This window comes from Pyxicephalus adspersus, chromosome 6, assembly GCF_032062135.1.
Source record: "Pyxicephalus adspersus chromosome 6, UCB_Pads_2.0, whole genome shotgun sequence".
Lineage (NCBI taxonomy): Eukaryota > Metazoa > Chordata > Amphibia > Anura > Pyxicephalidae > Pyxicephalus > Pyxicephalus adspersus.
The window spans coordinates 93,053,346-93,071,615 of record NC_092863.1 but is presented as its reverse complement, the minus strand read 5'-3'; the positions used below and the strand labels follow the sequence as shown (position 1 = coordinate 93,071,615).

The window sequence follows — 18,270 nt, the reverse complement described above, 5'->3', positions numbered from 1 at the left end:
ACACTTTAAATAATCATCACCTCTTTCCTCGGTGTTTCATCACAGGCAAAAGCAAATGTAGGAAAAGTTATGTATGATCTAATTTTCAAACAATCAGAGGCCGTGCAAGTCCGTCCGTTCATTTTCACAAGCGCAAATAGAAAGTGTCTTTGTAGTGGGGATGCATTTTATGTTGGCGGATAAATAATGAATTACATCTGCAAACAAAAAGGAAGCTTCCACCTTCTTTATACTTGATCTCATGAGCAGCAATTGTACAAAGTTGTGTTATTTATTTTCAATTTGGGAATTATTTGTATTCGTCACAGACAAAGCTTTAACATTCTCTGTGTCCAAGACAAATGGAAATGCCATTTAGTTAAAGGAGATTTATCATTATCACAAATGTAGCATTGAAAGCCTAACCTGAGCCAAAGTTGTAGCTTCATTTTTGATAGGACAAGGAAGAGTTAGAGCTTCTGATTTTTTATCGTTGTCTCTGTCCCACAGTCCTCAAATGATACAAAAGATAAAAACAAATTTTTAATAAAACAAAGAAGGGTTAGGACCATGTTAGACCCCTAGCAAGCCACAGCATTCTACAGCAGGCTCAACCACTTTCATTCAAGTGATTGGGAGCCATTTCTTGCATACGGTTGCATGCAGCAGCAGATCATGGCACGTTTCCCAAAACAGACATTCAAAAATCAGGCTAGCTTTCTTTGTGGATGGTAAACTAGCTCAGACTTTTTCGGATACCTACAAGTGCATGTTCAGATTTTCTTTTTAACTTAAGAACTGGATCCCTAGAACCCAGCTTTTTATTATAATTCAGTTTATGACTGACTTCCTTGGTCAAATTCTGGCTTACCTAATGCCATCCCCATACCTTTCTACAGCCAAGTGAGGCTACTCATCATGTTTATTGTCCAACAGCAAGCCAATGGCATAAGGAAGCAGGCCGGAGTTTTACCACTGAATCCATTCTCAACATTTGTACAATGGTCTTTGAGGATCAGAGGAAACTATGAATATACGTAAACATACCACATGGATGCACTTGTTTTATTAACCACTCTACAAATCATAGACCACTAGAAGATAAAGCACCAATTGTTTCCATTCAAGAGAAGAAGCTTTTATTGCATCAAGGCAGTCTATTCATTTGAATGACGTCTCAGTGTTCCTTAATGCACACAAAATATACCTTCACCATTTTTGAAAATGCAGGGCACCCCAAAAACATTTCGGATGTATATGAGACGGTGCACCATTTAAAGTAATGCCACTTGACTAACTGAATTTAGAATGAAATGCTGTGCACACCAGTATACCCAAATGCTGGACAATACTGCAACACACAGTTGTGAGCAACTTTAAAACTATTTTAACCATCTATTAGCGTATTAGAATAGTTTTGAAGTGGGAACAATTAGTATGTTGTAGTTTTTATTCCTGTATCGCTATTGGGAATGTTTCTTCGCATTTACAGTCTTCAAGACCACACAGGAACTCAGGGCATGTTGCCCAATGGGGTCAAAGATAACAGTATTCTGATATAAATTTTTAACCTTTTCAACTCTATCCAATATGGACTCAGGACTCCTTTAAGTGGGCTGCCTAATGCACAAAAAAAAGTTCATATAGTATTTCTGAAAAGTGCACTACGCTGCATGTTTGTAACTGCGGTGCAACACAGTCCTTCTGTGGCATTGGGGTGCCATTCAGAGTGAATAGTACCACAATGCACCAGCAACACAACCATGTAAATGGACTCTAAAGCAAAAAAATATTAGTTAACGAAAGGCAGTTTGTTGCAGCCTAAAATGAAAGTGTTTTCTAGCTAACCATACAAGGAAAATGTTATTTAAGAATCTAGTAACACTCAGCAAAGAATTCTCTCCTACATATTGTCTGCAAACATACTTGGCATTCAGGGCACTTAATGATGTTTAAGTGCTGTTTGGGTTATATCAACCAGTTCCATGCCATACTGAAATAATAATAAAAAAAAGGCATTATTAAAAAAATATTTTATGGGAAGTATGCACATATAGTTTTAGTAAATTGTGTATATATATATATATATATATATATATATATATTTATATATATATATATATTGACTGTAATAACATCTATTCAAAGGTAATTTTTACTGTGATATATTTTTATGATGGGTTTTTAGTTACGGATCAGTAAAATAAATTAAAGAGACTGCTTGTATGCATATTGGATATTATGTGTCATATTCCTGATGGATAGTTCATGATGATTTAAAGGGCCTGACTTATTAAAGCTCTCCAAGGCTGGAGAGGATACACTTTCACCAGTGAAGCTGGGTGATCCAGCAAATCTGGAATGGATTTCTTCAAAGTAATTTGCTATTTGCTAGAAAATGTTTTGAATCCTGGACCAGATCCATTCCTGGTTTGTTGGATCACCCAGCGTCGCTCATTAAAGTGTATGCTCTCCAGTCTTGGGAGTGATTATTTTTTGTTAAACATCCTGCAAGTAATAACATTCCTATGTTGGTTGACAGCACACACAACATTTGGGTAGACTAAAGCTACATACACACGTCCAATGGTTCTCGCCCGATAATCAACTCAGGGCTGATATTGGACAAGAATCTGGCATGTGTACAGCGCTCATTGTTCATCATCCGAACAACCATCCTGGCAGATCCACGGAGGAATGCAAGTAAAGGGGCAGAATGCAGGATGCCGCTCCATCGTTCTCCCCCTCCCCTTTGCATAGAGCAGAATGCTGCTGTATGTACGTTCATGTATCGTGCAGTCCTTCATCGTTGGAAAGGATCGTGAAAGATCCTTTCCAACGACAATAATTGCACGCGTGTATGCAGCTTTAAAGAGATCAGCTGTATCTGGTTGCTTTTGCTACACTACTGAATCCCTTCCACTGTCCCCATTCCTACAACATAGATGGTTGTAGGAAATCCAAGATAAGAACTGGAAGGACAAATAAGACACTTTGAGTACCATAGGAAGTATGTATAGGACAGCTATAAATTTCTGATATGATGAACAGGTATTTTTTGTACTTATCCGACATATATAAGAAAACAGCTTAATTGGTATATTCAACATTACAAAATAAAGCAAATAAGTTCATTGTTAGGGTTTACATATAATTTAAAATGAACCTTGCCTTCTGATTTTTTTTTTTGTATGGGAGAGTAAACAGCCTGCAGTGGGCATGTCTGGGAATGGTTTGCCTTATCAGAGTTGGGTTCTTAAATTACCAGATTACTAACACAGTGGGGGCTATTTCAACTTAAATCCACCAAATACTTTCCATGCGCACCAACAAAAAGGGTACAAAGTTTAAAAGTATATTTTCTTCCTATTTTCTTCCTGTGTGGAAACTGTGCTCTCTAAAATGCCCCTTTTTGAGTCGGACCTAGAGCTCTCCAATTGGCAAAAAGCATGAATTTTGATAACTGCAGAGCTGTAGGTATGGTGTGTTTGGCTTCTGCGGAGAGACCACGACTTACACGCCCAGAGTAAGGGTCCTTCTCTGCAACATGCAGGCAGTAGACAAAGTAGGACTGCACACATGTATTTATTGCATCTAATACAAGTTTAGCGAATTGCAACTAAAAGTTTTAAAAGTCTTAAAACTAGCCTGTGCTCCGAGATAATCAAGGTAATGCAACAGGTTTTATTACTCCCGCCATCTGGAAGATCAGCAGTAAAATTCATACATGAGATTAAAACAAACCTGTGCTTTACCAAAAGAATAATAATAATATTAATATATCAACTACTTCTGGTATGGATATGAATATGATTTGGACATGATACATCCAATGACTCCATTCAAATGCATTGCGAAAGGCACAGGCTATATTTCCAAGATAACCTGGGATGTACCTTTAAGCTGACCACATTCACGTGTATATTAAAAAAAAAAAAAAAGAAAAACTTTTAAAGACCATAGATACTCTTCAATTGCAGGATCATTCTCTGTAAACCTGTCTTATTAAAGTACAATGATGTTCTTAAGGTCACGGACACATTGCAATACTTCAATCATTGACAGGTTAAATGTTAAAAGTTCACAGTGAAAGACCATCCAATTTCAAGCCTTGAATGTCCCCTTATGTTGTTCTCCACAGTGTGATTCCATCTATTAATAATGCAGAAGGTGACAACAGCAGTGGCCAGTGATCCAAATATAAGCGTGAATGTAACCCCGAGGGGGGAAAGCTTCTAAAGGATTAGTATTTGTTCTGAAGTCCTGAGAATATTACCAATAGCTCGGATTTAATAATCTCCAGCATGGCCACTACACTACGTGGGAGCTGAATGCAGCCCGAAGCTATTTGTTGCTTCAGAAGTGAATTTTCTGCCAAACTCTTAGTCACAAACTTCATGAAAATAAATAAAAGGATGTTTTTGAGTTTTACTTACGAAATGTCCTGATAACTTCGCTAGGAATGCTGAGTAAACTCTCTCCGAAGAAGTTTGCTGCCTTCACCGCAAATTGGTATTTGGTGTCGGGGATTAATCCTTTCAGAACCATGGAGTCCACCAGCACCTTCTCTGTTATGGCAACCCACTCATTGTCAAGATCTGGCCTAGACAACCAAAGAAATGTATTATTATTAATACCGAAAAACATATCTGTGATGGTTCTCATTCTTCAAAGGTATGGTCTAACTAGTAGCAGTAAGTCACACTCAACTCAACCTGTCCTGTAAAGCTGAAGAAGTTTTGATGGTCACCCAAGCAACTTTCCAGTAATAAGTAGCCCTGGAGCAATAAACAAGGTGGAGGGCCTTATGACAAGGATGAGAAAGGAAAAGTACTGGAGAAGGGTTAATTGGAGTATGGGGGTAGTCAAGCAGCATGGGGTGATTAAGTGGGGTCATATAGGGGGGAGGAGGGGTCAGGTGAACAGATGAAATAAGCATGAAAAAGTGGGTGGCGGTGGATTCAGACGTAAGAAGAAGAAAGAAGATTATTTGACCACCCACCCTACCTTTCTTATGCAGGGATTGTATGGGACATGTCAAAAAGGTGAGGGCAGTTTTGTCATGTCATGGCAGTGGTGGGGTTGCAGGTCCAAAATGGGGGTAAGGATAGGTGAAGCAACAAGGGGGTGGAACCCATCAGTGGTATGGAGTTCCTGTTTAGGTGGAGCCTCAGGTGACTTATGGTTGTCAGGAAGGCCAGAGGGAGCTATGGACGCAGGTACCATTGTCCCCGAGGTGGTGTGGTGGCGGCTGGGGAGCAGGAAAACAAAAGTATCCACAGGAACACAATCAGGTTGGGGAGTTAGTAATTTACTGGGACCTGCAACACTGTTAATAAAATGTTCACAGTATGTTGTAATTGTTAAAAGATTTTGTTATGATTAATAAAAAGGTTACTATGGCCCATTTTATTCCAAATATTGTTTGTCGGTATTTAAGTAAAGGAGTATGAAAATAGGGTATGAGGGGTGTGTCCGAAGGGGAGTTTCATCTTCAAAATCTGGATTGATGGCAAAACGTCTTCAACAATAAAGAACAATAGCAGTTGAATGTGACCATCTACTAGCTGTATTAGTTGTAGATCTCACCTTGCAGTAGTAACCTGTGTAGTCGGATTGTCAACCTTAATTTTGTGGGCAAATTGGAAATGTTTTATGCATATTACTGGAACCGGATTAGGTTGGCCAGAATGACAACCTAGTCCTGTTTTGACATTGATACAGCATTTATACCTTAATTAATTCCCCATGGTTGTTGTGTGAACTATAGTTCAACCTCAACTGCACTTTGTGTGGTTGACAGTGGTTAGGGTTTGTTGTGATTCAATGAAGTTCATGGATCTTTCTCAGTCTTCCAGCAGCAACTGCTTTTACCCACCTCCCAAGGTGGTTGCAGTTGATGGAGTTCGCATTTAAGTCAATAGAAGTGTCTAGTCGCTCAAAAGGTGACCAGAAGCAACATGTTGCGTTCAGCAGCCATGCTACAATCCACTGCACTATGTGGTTACCAACCACTCCCAATCAGTTGAACCATAGGTCTGAAATTAGCTTTAGTAAGGTTATATATCAATAGTTCAAATTTTCTAAAGAGAGGAGCAATGCTATGGCAGATTGGTATAAAACTAGTAAGTGAAAAATAACCAAACCTGCATCAATTATTGCAAACCCATACTTTGTCCATTTAGGTTTAAACATTAGGTTTTAATTATACCCCTCCCCAGCTTGGGGCCAAAGAGTAATAACTCAGTATTTCAAATACACTCGAGCCAGGGGAGAACACGGAGAAGGAAAGTGTGAAGTATGCCACTGCATGAGGGCCTCAGACCCTTCTCTGTCAACAGAGGCCTTAAGTCAGTTCCATTGGTGCCAAAGCAGTTCTGCAAAGGGGCCCACTGTAGAACATGTCTACCACTGACCTGAGCTAAAAAATCATTTTTTTAGCTCATGCCTTCATTATTTTAGCTCATACCTTCTTTCATACCTTCTCAATGATTCAGAAGGTATGAAAGACTGAGGATCAGAATACCAACTGTTTTCATAGAACCAGGTTACAGAAGGTGGCCTGCATATTATCTTGGTAAAACATTTGCTTTTAATTCTAGTAGCTGTTATCATAGTCTTTACATAATTTCTTCATGATTCGGTCCTTTAGGAGATGCCCATCTAAAATAATGTTAATGGTAATGGCCAAGGTAACGGGAGCTGTTCTAATACCAAATTTCAATTGCAGAACCTCTTTAAATATTTTCCTGTTGATGATTGAGCCGAGTGTGAGAAACACTTGAGAAGAACATCCATTTGCAGTCATTAACTGTAGATGTTTCTCTGGAGGATTCTTCCAAAAGGGAAAAGAATTTATACTTCTTAGTGTCAAAAGATCAGTACACAAGAATCATCTTTGAGAATTAGTATGAAAGTAAAGACTTAGAAACCAGCAAAAAGATTTTCATCTCTTCCAGCTCAACATTGCATGAAGAACTTCCCCCCCATACTTTGAGTTTTTTTTCTTTTTACACACAAACTTGGCAATGCATTTCATTTACAAATTTCCCAGTCTTGTTTGAAGTTGGATTTACATGTGACCTAAATTACTGAGACTACTGAAATTCATAAATCCATTATTTTTTCATTTCATCTTCAGTTCTTATAATGAATTAAATTTGCCTGTATAAATTTGTGTTTGTGTAATCTGACCAAGCAAATGTTATTGTTTAAGTTTTGTTAGACTTTTTGGATATCATAGAGAATTAAGTATAATACAAGAATGGCATTTTTGACCCCAAACAAAAAAGATAATCCTTGTGTTACTATATTGAAAGATGTTATACCAAAGCAAACAAACTCATAGAATGAATTTTAAAAAATATCTAGTCCATAAGGCAGCTATTCTATACCAGGGTTTAGTAGAACCCTAGAGTTCCTCTAAAATGATCTAAGAGTTCCATAGGTCCTGGCTGATTGACTTTCCACCCAAAGGTGCCTACATATTTTTGGATCCAATCTTTAGAGCTAACAACATGCCAATTGTTTTTTTCTACTTGCAAATGTAGCATTAGGATCTCCACTGTAAGATGAGTATTCTTTCCATTGACCACCAATACATGAAGCATATTTCCCACTGACTCTCAATGAACTGGTTTTACCAGGAGTTCCCCAAGACCTTAAAATAATTTAATGGTTTTTCTGGGGTAGAGAAAGTCTACTTAATACAGATGAAAGAGCAGAAGTGGTACAATCATTGACAGATTTATTAGAAGTCTAATGGATTCCTTTTAGTGAAGTATTTATTCTTTGTATTCTGCATAACCTAAATTCACATTTAGACATAAATAGTTTTTTTTCCAGATACTCATCCTGTTTCTCTTTTTGTTATTTTTTTTCTAAGAATGTAACAATTATTGGGAATGTAACAATAAATAACAATATCCAATACGAATAAATTAGACTAGTTACACCATATGGCCTTGTAACATTATCAGCACATAAGATTAGTTATTGAATTTTAATTCCCTTCCTGTGGATGGGTCAGAATGCTGTCATTACCCTTCTGTGTCAGGTCAGGGTCACCACAAGATAAACAAATTCATCACGTTAATAATTTAAGAAACGCAAAGAGGCTATAGGAAGGAATGAGAATGTTTGCATGAAGGAAGTTGGTTATGGGAGTGTAGGGAATGATGATCTCAATAGGCCATTGATAACAATCTGCTTTGTATTATGGAATGTAGTTCCTGTTTTTAAAAAAATCAGATTTATTGCTACCGTCCATTTGACATTTTAGGAATGGTATGATATGATATTTTCCCAAATAGCTGACACCATGTTTGCTAATCTAAGACTCTCGTGAACAAACATACAAATTATATCCCTGAGAATGACATGCAGGGAACAAGATTCACCCATTTTCCCAGTTGGTGCGACTTTTGAACTAGTTGTGTTGGAAAAAAACTTTTTAATGCAGGAAACAGACAATTTCCCCTGGGACTCGAAAGCTAAAAAACATGCAAGAAAATGTATTATGATTTCTGATAATATTTTTTTCTTGAAGGTAGACTAAACCTAAGAACACGAATGTGATATATTGCAGTTTGTTATTCTGTAGATCCCTGATCTTGCAAGAAATGCAATGACTTTGCTACCTGTGAGCTTCATAGAACAAATATAAACCTTTTTATCTTCCCATAAAATGAACATGAACAAAGGTAGTCACATCAATGGCTCAGCCTGGGTGACAACCATGGCTTTCCCCATAGATGCAGTAGATAAGTAAGGCTACGTACGCACTTGCAATGGTTCTCATTCGATAAAAATCTGGCGTGTGTACAGAGCCCGTCATCTAAGGTCTGAACGACCATCCTGGTGGATCTAAGGACGATGGACGATGAACAATCTTAATGGAAGTGAAAGGGAGAGCGCGCAATGGGATGAGGCTCCGTTGTACTCCCCTCTCCATAAAGCAGAACGGTGCTGTATGTACAGGACTCATTCATGCATCGTGCAGTCATTAGTCGTTGGAAAGGATTGTAAAAGATCTTTTCCAACGACAATTGCACGTGTTTACCCAGCCTAAGCATAGCCTTTAAGGGGTTAGAAGTTTGGAATTTGCAAGACTACCAGGTGACCACATCTAAGGATTGGTATACTGCAATATACAGGTAGTCCCTGCATTAGAGACATCCGACATACAGATGACTCCTAGATACAAACGGGGCTTTCCTGCTCCCTTGTGTGCAGGATGGAGGCTTGGAGGGGGGCGGTTTGCATGACTTGCAGAAGATATCTTTTGCTAAACTCAGGTGAGACGAAGCTCTTCTGCCAAGCTCTTCTGCTCTATGTCCAAGACAAATGCTGCAGCTGTTTCTTTTTGCATATCAAAGCACACCTTGCTCCAGAAGTTAATGAATATCTAAGCTCAATAAAGTTTTTTTTTTTTTTGTGATTAACTCACAGTGAGGATTTTATACAGTAACTGACACCACACTGCCTAATATTATGTTAAGAAAAACATCTGTCCTAATAGCATTTATTAAAATAATGTACCTTAATGCATTGTTGCACATGCCTCAAATCAGGATATGACCTGGGTCATGTGCCACAGCCTTTACTGGGCACCGCTTTTCTTTTCTTCCAAGCTGGCAAAACTGTGCAGTAATTCGCATTGTTGGGTCTATTTTTTTTCATTCAGTGTCCTTCAAATTTTTTTTCCATTGTTTCCTTTTTTGTGAAAAAAAATTAAATGCACCTTTAAAAACAACCAAACTTTAGCCGCTTATCAACTAGAAAATTTTGGCCACAATGGCAGTGCATGGTTTTTAATCTAATGACTCATAGGTAACTTTTCAACATATGTCCATCAGATAAAAGATTTCTAGAAACAGTAAAGAGGCAATTAGTTTAATTACTGTACTGTAATTACACTAAACTGACAATCAGAAACTCTATTCAGTGGAACATGGTACTGATCACCACCTTCTTCAGACTCTATCAAAAGTAGACTTATACTGCGGCTGTGATTTTAAGCAAAAGTGGAGTTTGAGTGATTTAGACCAACACTTCTGTTCACCATTAAAGCGTATGACTTCCCCCAGCAATCAATCTTATTAAGGCTTGATAAATTTAGCAATCGTCATCTTATCTTTCAATACAGAAAATGTGCAATAAAATGGCAACCCTGCTGAAATGTGTCAGTCTTTTCATCTGGTCACCACATCCATTAATGGGACACATTCAAAAATATTAACTAAGAATAAAAAATGCCATTCTTTTTTTTTAATAAATGGATCCCTTTGCACTTAGAAGTAGAAAAAAATACAACCACTGTATATATCTATATATATATCATTGCCTGCCACATATGTATAAACCTTTATATCTACTGATAGCATAACTGAAAAGCTTCTATATTCATTTTAAAGTTTTTTCAAGACCTTAAAGAAAGATTTATTGTTAAGTAATAAACACATTTTCATCTGAAATTCCTGGAAATTGTAAAACCAATGTTCTTGTGCTGGTGTGCTTGCCAAGGTCACCGTAGGCTTTATCTGACATTCCTGGCACACTTTTTTACTCAAAATCAAAAATAAAAATCTACAAAGACTCTTTAATGTCCTTTTACTGTCATGACTTATTTAAGACATAATGATGCAATAAAAGGAAAATTATTATTCTGTAATAAAGAATTAATTAGGGGGAGAGAGATGGTGCCAGTGTGAAAAATGGCTTCATATACCATCAGTCAACGGACCACACAGCTGGGTAATTTACACTAAGCATAAGATAAAAAAAAAGGGAGAGGTTACATTCATGTTTTAATTTTAAATATTCATTTTTAAAATTTTTTATTTCAGTGGGTATTTTTTGATATTTCAGACCAAGCTGGAGAAACTTCTTTCACTTCACAATTTCACTTTTTTGAAAACTAAAAAATAAATTGTTAAAATTGTTAAATAGAGGTAAACCATCCATAAGCTTATTTAGGGTCCCTAAGGTTCCACTACAATATTTGTCTCCTCTCCATTGCTCACCCTTTCAGGCGTACTTCTCAGCAACACAGGGCAGGTTGTGTCCTGCTATGTGTCATTCAGTTCCCTTTTTATGAATCCAGGACATCAAGGTCTTGCCCTATGGATGGTCATCAGTGAGCTGGCATGTTATTCATCATCTGCTTACCAATGAAGAAAGAAAACCCTTGTCATCACATGTCGAGACCCAAGCTTTGTGGAAAAGGATATGTACTATTTTGTCTAGAAATAAAGGCATCATGGGGAAATGGTGGATTCAGGTGGGATGAAATAAGATACATGGATTTGGGCTTTAAAAGAGGATTCCACCGGATAAAGGATTCCAATGTCACCGGATGAAGAACACTTTTTTCAATAGTTTTTGTCCAGCAGCATTTGAAATGATAACTTCAGGAGCAAAAGGGATCAAGATATCTTGATTGGGTAAACCCTGTGAGAACCAGGTTGGACCTTCAGAACTGATGTCATTCTTCATGGGCTAGATTCAACAAGTTGCTGGAAACAATGCTCAGAAATTTTGATCTATATTGATATGATAAGTTTAAGCTGCAACTGCATGATCCTAACAGTTGTGCATTTATGATGTGAATCTCCCACACAGCAACATCCCAAAAGGTACTTTATTTTATTGAGATATGGTATCTGCAGAAGCTGATTGAGTACAATGAAATCGTTGTCATGTTTAAAAAACCAGTCTGAGATGATTTGAGTGTTACATGGTGCCTTATTCTGCTGGATGGAGCCATCAAAAGATGGATACACTGAGATCATAAAGGGTACTAAGATTGGCTGTGGCAATAAAACAATTAGTACTAAGAAGCCCAAAATGTGCCAAAATACCCGCACACCACCATCACAAGCCTGAATTCATGCTTTCTAGCTGTTGATGCTGAATTATGACCCAAACATCTTAATGTCACGGCAGAAATCGTGATTCCTTGAACCAATGTTTTCTTCAGTCTTCTCAGGTGCCTGTTCTTAACTGGCAGGAGTGGCATCCATTTGCTGCTGCCGTACCCCATCTACCTCAAGGTTTGACTTGTTGTGTATTCAGTGAAGCTCTTCTGCATACCTTAGTTGTAATGAGTGGTAGATTGAGTTACTGTTGCTTTTCTATCAGCTTGAACCAGTATGGCCATTCTCCGCTTACCTTTGGCATTGTTAGGATATTTTCACTCACTAAATATTTTTTGTTTTTCAGGCCATTTTCTGTAAACCCTAAAGATGAATGCTGATGAAAATCCCAGCCGATTTGCAGTTTCTCAAATACTCAGACCAGCCCACCTGGCACCAACAACATTCCACATTCACAATCACTGTAGTCACCTCTCCTCCCCATTCTGATGCTCAATTCGAACTTTAGCCGGTCATCTTGACAATGGTCCTTAGACTAGGTACACATGTATACAAGGATTGTGAAAGATCCTTTCCAAAGATAATTATTGCACATGTGTACATAGCCGTAGTCTGGCCTAGCGCTTAGCCTGTCCCTGACTCTGGGTTTCCTAGCCATATTGGTATTTTGCTCTACAGCTCTCTGTACCAGATAAGGGCTGCAATCGAGGACCTGTCTGCACCAAAGCTCATCACTTGCTAAGGGAAGCTCTTGTGAACAACAGGCAGTTATTAAGACTCTGTATCTTTTTGTTTCTTAGAACTCACACCCTGACTGACATTTTACTACCTGAACTAGACCCTTGCAGGGGGTACTGGCACTAATAAGTAAAATATGAGTTTGCAAAAGCATTTTGTACACGTAAAGAGATGCATTGTCCATGGTTATGGAGGAATACATTTGAATGAAACCCAAAAATTCAGTTTAAGCTTATTGGACAACAACGCAGTGAGCTTAACGCATTCATGTAATTCTGGAAAAAATACAAATAACTGACCTTGTATATGCTACAGTATAGTACTGAATGGGTGCACTGCCTTCTTTGGTGTTCGGTTTCCAGGAAATAGCGACCTCCACATCCGACACAACAACAACTTGGGGCTGGGCTGGGGGATCAGGTACTTGGCACTTATCTAAAACAAAGAGAATGATGAAGCTCAAACTTAGCGGGAAGAACAAGTAAAAATCAATCCAGAATGTGTGAATCGGGAGAGAATGGTGAACTGTTAACCCATCCACATATCTCTGGAGACAGATCATGGGTTCGATTTGTAACTGATTACCACATTGATTTATTACATTCATCTACATCAGTCGCTGCTCATTTGTAAAGTAATACTGACACAACAACACAAAAATCAATGGCAAACCAGCTTTAAGTTTTCTGAATGTGTACAGAATAGCACTGATGATTGCCAGTGTTTCACTAAAGCCAAACAAAGAGCCCCACAGTGCGGCCTGAAATCATCATAAATTTCTTTGCATAACCAGTTTGTAAACATCAGCTGAATAAGACAATATCTAATAATGGCAAAAAAATAAAGAAAGAAAAAAATAGTTACCTGCCAAGCTTTGCTTGGATTTCATCAGGCTATACTGTATAACATAACATAGGTTGACAATTACCACCCATCACTGGGTTTAATGTTTCTGAAGAGTGGTGATGCGTGAAATTGAAAAGGTTGAGAATATTTTAGCCGAAATTTCAGCAAAATACATGATGTTGGTTTATAAAAGGCCAAAATATTTCATTTTATATTGTTCATGAGGATTGCATAATGATTTTAATAATTACATTAGACTGCTAAGGTCTAAGTACCGTAAATTTTATCAATGGTGTCATCTGGTAAATCAAAAACCTGGAAGGGGAACCAATCATAGTGCTTTGCATGTAATTTAGTGTATGTACCAAGCAGGGGGTTGCATACAGATGAGGTGGGGTGTAATTTTAAGGTTACACTAATGCAGTTACAGAAACTACTTGCTTCCTAAATTTATTTTTTTACAGAGCATCCAGTTTAAAGCACAGTTGGCAACATTGCCATGTGATTCTGTGGGTTTCACCAAGGTAAAGCTTACTTACATACCCCAAAAAATCTTGAGCTGGACATGCACTTCAATCAGCAGTTTGTTCGAGAATTTAGGCAGCTGCCAGCTGGCCAATTATTATTATTATTACACAGTATATATATAGCACTATCATATTACACAGCGCTGCACAAAGTTCACAGTCATATCACTAACTGTCCCTCAAAGGAGCTCACAATCTAATGTCCCTACCATAGTCATATGTCATTAACACAGTCTAAGGTCACTTTTTTGGGGGGTAGCCAATTAACTTAACTGCATGTTTTTGGGATGTGGGAGGAAACCAGAGTACCCGCAGGAAACCCACACAGACACAGGGAGAACCTACAAACTCCATGCAGTTATTGTCCTGGCCAAGATTCGAACCTGGAACCCAGCGCTACCCACTGAGCCACTGTGCTGCCACATGCCAATTACGTACAAAAATAATAAAATATATGGCCTCACCTTGGGATAAAGTGGACACATCTCTTGGCATGCTGGCTCTTCCCTTTCCCGCCCAGCTGTAGGCTCCAACACTAACCCGATGCAGAGTCCCTGGTTGGAGGTTGCCAAGCACAACTTTCTGATTGTAGACATAACAAAGTTAAAATTTTATGTATGTTTGCAAGCAAATGCAAATATTATAACCCACACACAAACATTTGTGAAAATCTATCAACACATCTGTGAAATATTTATCCTATTCAAAAAACATGGAATGCAACATAGAAAAGGGCCTTCCTCAAACTGTTTCCACAATGTGAAACTATCTACAACAGTGTTTCTCAACTAAGGTTCCTCCAGAGGCTACTAGGCATTTCTTGAGCAATCCAGTCCAGATTAACTGATACCAATGATCTTTTTAGCTATCTGTAAGGGTGATGTTCTTCCCAATGGCAGCATCAATGAAGCCATTCATTACATTGACCACCATGCTAATATACCTGTAGGTACAGTAATTATACCAGGGGTTCCCTGAAAGGAATTTCAAGGGGTTGCCTTTGGTAAAATGACAGGGAAGCCCTGATCTACAATATCTTAGTATTCTGTAGCATAAACAGCACCCTTGAACGGTGTCCATATACTTTTAGCCATATAGCATATAGTAAATGTGTTGATCAGGGGATTATAAACTGTTGGTCATTCACAGTGTGTTTTAGAAACAAACCTTTTGCAAAAAAAGATTAAGATTTAACTTCAGATAAATGGTCTATTTACACCCTATGGGCCCTATGCCAAAAACTCCCTACTCTTGACATAATCGCCCAAGGTCATAGTCATTTTGGGTAGAGTTCTGTGGGATGCCAGGCAGTCGAAATCTCCCAAGAAGACACTGCAGTCCCCTGCATAAGTGGCTTTTTGCAAGATTTCTATTGCTCTGCAGAAATCATTGCAGAGGAACAATGGCATAATTCTTGCGTGTCACAGGCCAAAAAAGCTAAGTATAAGTCAATGTCTACATTAAATCTATGTTTCTTAACATTGCTCCTTATGTAATATATAACCTAAAATAATGTAACTAAGCAATGAAAGAGTTATGTTCTACAAGTCCATAACTGACAGATGGCAATGATTCTGCAAAAATTATTCTGAAATTTTTTGGTATATTTAAAAGGAAAATGCATGCTCCATCAACATGTGTGAAGTGGGATGACTCAGTGGTATGACTGCTTTAATTACAGGAGAAAATAAAACTCTTTGAGAACCATCTGCTACAATTCTATATTTCAAAAGTCCATTAACACTGCTGCGTAATAATAGCCTCAGCCACAATACGAATGTACAGTACATCGGCGACGTATCCAGCCGAGCGGCAGAGGTACTTACAAATGTTTCCACTGCATCTAGTTGCCCCTGAAAAAGAAAAGTTTCACAGCTAAGCAATTTTTCCTTTATGAAAACAGCTTTTAAAATAGCATTTATGGATTGCATTAGAAATGTGCCAAGTCAGTTAAAAAAAGAAAACTTGTAGAGAGGGCTCCTACCAAGACACTCAGCTTTAGAAATAGATTAGATGGACCACAGTATGTTCACAGAGATGGATGAGAAAAGGAATAAGCAGAATAAGCAGTACTCTGTTCGAAGCTGGGGCATGTCCTCATAAAGAACTCTGAGCTAACAAAAACACATATGTGAACAGACTTTTCTGCTAAAAGATTTCTAAATTAAATCAAATATTTTCAAGGCCAAAATACCACAGCCAGATCCTTGACCCCTAGAGAAGTCTGGTCAATGACCCACCCCCAGTTTGCAAAGTTGGACAGAATTACCTGCATATATCCAAATAGACTTTAAAGAGCCGGGGCAAGAAACATTTGACACAATATAGAAGTGTCTCTGCATAGAGAGTATAATCAGACCTAGAAGACGTATGTTTAATGATTTGAAGATGCTGAAGGAATTCATTTTGGCTGATCTTTTTACAATATAAGTGGAGAAAAGTTTAGGGCAACCTATGGATTCCAGCACTGCCCATCTGTCTGCAGTAAATGATCAAACAGTACCAGAATTTATGGCAGTTTATGTTTTCTAATGTTTCCAATAAATTAGATATTTCATTGGAACTCAGATGCCAGTCTCAAAAAGGAAGAAGATTCTGTGAAACGCGTTCAGATTAAGACTGGATATAACTTGTTTGTATACTTGCATAACATAATAGATATGTGTTAATGTAAAATTAATTTTATTCAACTTTGAAGGATCTGATTTGATGGAAAGATGCTTTCAAAGTCCATTTAGATATATGCAAATATTAGGATTATTATAGTAAGAAATTAGATGTGGCACCAATATGTTACAATTGTCTCTGGTAGATGAATAAAGGTAAAATTAGACAGTAAGCAAAAAGCAGTTGGGGTAGATGGGGTAATAATTGCTGTATCTCTTGTACGCTCTTTTGGGCAGTGGCCTCCCCACCATCTGTATCCTTGTTTGTCATTTGCAACCCCTATTTAATGTACAGTGTTGTGTAATATGTTGATTCTTTATAAATACTGTTTATTATTATTACTATTATTATTATTATTATTAATAATAATAATAATAATAATAATAATAATAATTTGCCAATAATCTTAGCATTAGATTTTACTGGAAGAAGTATTCTTCCTCTACTATCATTATGTTAATCTGACAACATTATGCAAAGCACAAAAACAGTGACTATTACCCCTCTGCCCTTCCAATATGTGTGCTGCTAAGGATGTAAAGAAGAGGATGTCCAGACAGAATTCAGGTACTTTTATCACATATATTTAAAAATAAACTTAGTGTTTATGTATATTTTTATATGAATGCTGTTTTTATTTAAAGTTTTTTTTTTAAAAGAATACCAAAAGAAGGAAACATAAAGTTTATAGATTACAAGCCAAATTAAACATTCATACAGAGAAATAAAAGACATTATAGAACAGAATTGAAATACAATCTGTAGAAAATATGTACAGAGAATGGGTTTGATCAACAATGCGCATCATAAGTAATCATTCTAAAGTGGAGTAAGTCTCATATAAAATCCAATCGAGATTATAGTGATGTCTGCTTGTTTTCAGGAACGCATAACTGGTTTAATCCCATTGGAGTTACCCCCCGATCTTTGCTCCAGCTTTGAAATCAATGTAAAAACGTTTAAGCCTGAGCCTTACTCGGAAAATCCTGAGCGTAACAGTTGGGGGTTAAACTCTAAGCATTCAGGATGTCAAGCCCCATGGCAATGGCACGTGTAAGATCTGTCAGTGATCATTCTTCTCTGTTGTGTACAATATCTGAAAGTCAGCTGTAACAAGTGCAGTAGCTGATAGAACACTATCTGCACTCACTCAGCTTGGGCACGATGCAACGTAGACATCAGGGGTTCTGTAATACCTCTGTATAAACCTCTAATAGACCTCTGATGGAGAAGTAAATTTCACATATTGACTTAGTGACTCATCTTTAAAATTTTACAAAAAAGAAAAAAAATTATATATTTTATATATATATATATATATATATATATATATATATATATATATATGTTTGTGTGAAGTCTCTAAATGTGTAAATGTTTGGTAACAAAATAATTACCTTTATGATATTCAAATCCACTATCATTTTATTTTATATGCTTTCATTAAATTCATTGGGGTCTATTTATAAAGCAGGAAATCTGACATTTAGAAACTGGTGGAGTATCAATCACTGGCATTTATATCCATGTGTTTTTGATGTGAGCTGCACATGCCACATGCAAGGCTCAGTATACAGAATATAAAAAAAGTATTTACTGGCAGGCAGAATGATCCCTTGCACAAAAGGCTTAAAAAT

The 18,270-nt window shown here is 37.4% G+C and overlaps 1 protein-coding gene across 2 annotated transcripts in view; it reads right to left on the bottom strand.

The window, feature by feature from the left end:
* Window positions 1-18,270, bottom strand: part of EGFLAM (EGF like, fibronectin type III and laminin G domains) — a 99,125-nt gene that overhangs the window by 42,587 nt on the left and 38,268 nt on the right. For both annotated transcript variants that reach the window (XM_072416613.1, XM_072416614.1), the window contains exons 4-7: window positions 15,793-15,819; window positions 14,431-14,548; window positions 12,893-13,028; window positions 4,416-4,582 (exon numbers count right to left, since the gene is read on the bottom strand). In XM_072416613.1, the coding sequence (XP_072272714.1) occupies window positions 4,416-4,582; window positions 12,893-13,028; window positions 14,431-14,548; window positions 15,793-15,819 (448 nt within the window). The remainder of the gene's footprint in view (window positions 1-4,415; window positions 4,583-12,892; window positions 13,029-14,430; window positions 14,549-15,792; window positions 15,820-18,270) is intronic.